The 4,361-nt window shown below is 33.2% G+C and overlaps 1 protein-coding gene across 3 annotated transcripts in view; it reads right to left on the reverse strand.

The window, feature by feature from the left end:
• Window positions 1–1,015: 1,015 nt before the first annotated feature.
• LOC111083155 (solute carrier family 35 member G1-like) overlaps window positions 1,016–4,361 on the reverse strand; it is a 15,277-nt gene continuing 11,931 nt past the window's right edge. For all 3 annotated transcript variants that reach the window (XM_022379452.1, XM_022379451.1, XM_022379450.1), the window contains one exon: window positions 1,016–2,532. In XM_022379452.1, coding sequence (XP_022235160.1) covers window positions 1,510–2,520 — 1,011 coding nt within the window. In that variant the 5' untranslated portion in view covers window positions 2,521–2,532 and the 3' untranslated portion in view covers window positions 1,016–1,509. The remainder of the gene's footprint in view (window positions 2,533–4,361) is intronic.

Here is a 4,361-nt window from a genome sequence, read left to right on the forward strand (position 1 = left end):
TTCAGATATATCGCGGGTGAACCACTAATGGGTGATGTAGATCAACAGGCCATCAACTTTATAGTAAGAATAAAAGTCTTAAAATGAATAATTTAATTTAATTTGCATAATGTTGTGTTTATTAAAATAGAAGATTTAATATTTTGCTGATAAAGGGAAACTGTAATTCTGATATAAAAAACTTTTCAGTACTGACAGTTGTGAATGTGTTCATGCCATTCCTGTCCTAAGGTCTTACAAGACTTCTTTTGACCTTGATGTGTTAACCTAATCAAAACAAGATCATCTCGAGCAGTAGTTTTTCGGCGTCTGCTAGTAGACTTTTGTGGAACAACGTTTCCTGTAGTCTGATGACGTTTCAGGATTCTGGGTACAGTTCACTGGGGGTACCCTACTGTTCTAGCAATGCCCGTTTGCTTCATAGCATTTCTGGACAGTCGAACAAATTTATACCCTATAACTTCTGACACGTGATGAGGCATGACTCTACACCAATTCTGTACAAATCATTAATCTGTTTAGAAAAAAATGTATACCAAAAGCTCACCATTTTATACAAAACACGTGTGTATGTGTGTGTTTTGGTAAACAAATGCTCAAAACAATTTATACAGACCAGCATGCCCGATATGGCCAGGTGGTTAGGGTGCTCGACTCGCAATCTGAGGGTCGCGGGTTCGAATCCCTGTCACACCAAACATGCTCGCCCTTTCAGCCGTGGGGCGTTATAATGTGACGGTCAATCTCACTATTTATTAGTAAAAAAGTAGCCCAAGAGTGGGTGGTGATGACTAGCTGCCTTCCCTCTAGTCTTACACTGCTAAATTAGGGACGGCTAGCGCAGGTAGCCCACATGTAGCTTTGCTCGAAATTCAAAACAAACAAACAATATCTGAAGATTTCGTGAACAAGTTTTTATTTAGTGTGTGCTATTTGTTAGTTCTGTGTTTTATTTCCTGATTGATTGTTACCAACCAATATTCCACCAGTTTTAATACTCCTGTATCTTATTTAATTTCTGAAGACGTCCATGTGTGGTCAAGTAAAGTAAGAAAGAAGAAATTTGTTGAATATAGATTTAAGGAAAACAAAAAAGGAAGAATATTATCGAGCTATCAAATACATGTTCAAATATTTTATTGGCCCTTAATTTACAATGAAAATATTTCGTTGAAAAACAGAGAAGAAATAGTATGAAATATCAGATGTTTTAGTTTCTAAAATTCATAGGTAAATCACACATAAAGCAACTGACATTAATTATATTAACTACCGTTACCAGAGACACCATTTATCATACTAATTTATAGAATACTTCTACTAATACGTTTTCCACCAACAAAACAGTAGCTCTTAGCAACATGCAGAACATAGCAATATTTTCAATATTCATAAGTTGGTCTCAACAATATATGAAATCAAAATCATATTATATATTATAGAATAAATAAAATAAGTTATTAAAACCAATGGCTTTATTCTCCCAGACATTCTTCGTACTGTTGTATTTTAGTCCTTTTCAATTAATGATTGTTCCTCACTTGAATCAGTTGCTTTTTGAAACGTGAAATTGCTAGGGTTCTCCTTACAGTTTACTGATTGGTTTATATCTTCGGGCTTAGTATTTCTTTCGTAGAATGAGTTCGACGATGAAATAAGAATAGCCACGATGATAAGCACAGCCCCAACAATACTTTCGACTCGAATGGAAAAGGCCCGAGTAAGAAGTTGAAAGATATAACCAAATACAACGATAGAACAAAGAGCTACACTACCTGGACCAGCATCAACTAGTTGAAATCCTCGTGTGCAAGCTAGAACAGTCAACAAACCAGCCAATCCTATAGCAGAGATGTACAAATTGGTCCAGGAACAATCAGCATACCCTAACACGGGGAGACGTTTATCGCTTATTAAACATATAACCCACAAGATAATCGTATTTATGCTTAAACACGTTGTAATGAACATATAATTAACGTTACTTAAAAGATTATTAAAATTGATAGACAACGAATCCAGAATAGAGGCAGCTATAACTGCGACAATTCCTTTGTAATTCAAGCAAAGATGTTTATCTGATGCAAATAAAAAACTTGGTTGAGAAATAATGACCACTCCAAAAATACAAAGCAAGCTGGAAACAAAGTTTGGCCACTTACACGAACGTTTGAATATGAAAACGGAAAAGACATTGGAAAAAACTGGATTTGTAGAATAAATGGCAGTTGCATCGCCAACAGGAAGAAGAGTGTAGGAATAATAGAGAAAAGTATCTCCTAACGCTCCAGTAAGACAACGGAGAGAGGTTAACAGAATCGTTCTTCTTTCGTAATTGAACTTTACGTTTTTGAAAACGACCAGAGGTGAAATAATAATTATTCGGACTACTTGAGATAAGCCCATAACGTCCATAAATATCCTGTCTTTGGTAAACTGAACTAATACACCAGTGAGGGCGAATAAAAAACCAGTAAAAACAATCAAGCCAAAACCATAATATATTCGTCCACGGTCCATTTGGTTGACACCCTGAAAAATAAAACATAAAATCATAACGTTATCTTTCAACGTCAGTTCACTCTTTGGTTAAGGTTTTCTTTAATGAATTCAGTGAAAAACATGATAGGACTGGATAGAGAACATTTTGTTATTTCTAATAAATATGAAATATTATAATCTGAGCAGACTCACATGGAGATTTACTAAATTATTTGACTTTAAAAGAAACTGATTATATATACACACATACATACTTTGATTATCACAGCTATACATACTAATATTCCAAACTTTCAACACAGAAATATTTCCTTTTCAGACTTCTTGTACATTTATTTATTCTTTATCTTCCGTTCATTAATATTATGAACAAATTGAATACCTCACGTTTTAAAACTTCTTAAAAAACTATAACGTAAAACTAAAAAATTATGTAATAAAATTATTTCGACATATATATATACAACTTCTCTGAACATAAACATTTAAATCATTACGTTATTACAAAATATGAAAAAAACTGAATATCATATAGTTATTAATATTTCCTAAATAAAATTCCAATTTTCTTTATTTCTGTTTACCTTCAGCACATTGTAAAGCCATACTGGTTATTTTAGTGATAAGAATAGTAAACAATAACTAGAATAACCACATAACATGTAGAGTTACACTGTATATCCTACTCGAGTAAAAAATAAAAGACAGAACACAAATTAGACGTGAGAAATAGGAAAGCGTATAATCTACAAAGGAGAAACAAACACAATTCAATGAGACATATTTACTGAACAACAAAGATCACTCCTCTCTAGAAACTGGAATATCGATTATATATAACTTAGACTAAAGGGGATAGCTACTATTCAATAAGACACATTTACTGAACAACAAAGATCACTCTTCTCTAGAAACTGGAATATCGATTATATATAACTTAGACTAAAGGGGATAGCTACAATTCAATAAGACACATTTAATGAACAACAAAGATCACTTTTCTCTAGAAACTGGAATATCGATTATATATAACTTAGACTAAAGGGGATAGCTACTATTCAATGAGAAACATTTACTGAACAACAAAGACCACTTCTATCTAAAAAGTGGAATATCGATTATATATATAACTTAGACTAAAGGGGATAGCTACTATTCAATAAGACACATTTGCTGAACAACAAAGATCACTCTTCTCTAGAAACTGGAATATCGATTATATATAACTTAGACTAAAGGGGTTAGCTACTATTCAATAACACACATTTACTGAACAACAAAGACCACTTCTATTTAGAAAGTGGAATATCGATTATAATACACATTTGCTGACCAACAAAGATCACTCCTCTCTAGAAACAGGAATGTCGATTATATATAAATTAGACTAAAGGGGATAGCTACTATTCAATAAGACACATTTACTGAACAACAAAGATCACTCCTCTCTAGAAACTGTATGGAGATTCATCAACGTACACCTCAAGACTGGGAGGAATAATTCTCTGATGTTTATAGAAACAGAATAGATAATGGAACAGAGTGTGTGTGTGTTTAAAATTGCAATGGTTTTTATTACAGTACTTGTTGCATTCAGTTGCTGCCTCTCGCGACTCGGATACGAGCATAGAACTAGGTTGCTACTCTTGCTAAAGACGTTTGCTTCAACATTGTTTTCACTGCTTTATTTTGAATTTCGAAACTTTCTTATTTTCCTCTTTTGTTTAATATCTCAATACCTAAAAACTTTGCGGTTGTTGATGTTGTTGGAAATTTACTTCTCTTTAGTAGTTTTTTGTGTGTGTGTGTGTGGTTTTACTCTGTTGGGAGGTTACTCTTTGTGACTGTTTCTGTTGGTA

Source organism: Limulus polyphemus, unplaced genomic scaffold, assembly GCF_000517525.1.
Source record: "Limulus polyphemus unplaced genomic scaffold, Limulus_polyphemus-2.1.2 Scaffold8378, whole genome shotgun sequence".
NCBI lineage: Eukaryota > Metazoa > Arthropoda > Merostomata > Xiphosura > Limulidae > Limulus > Limulus polyphemus.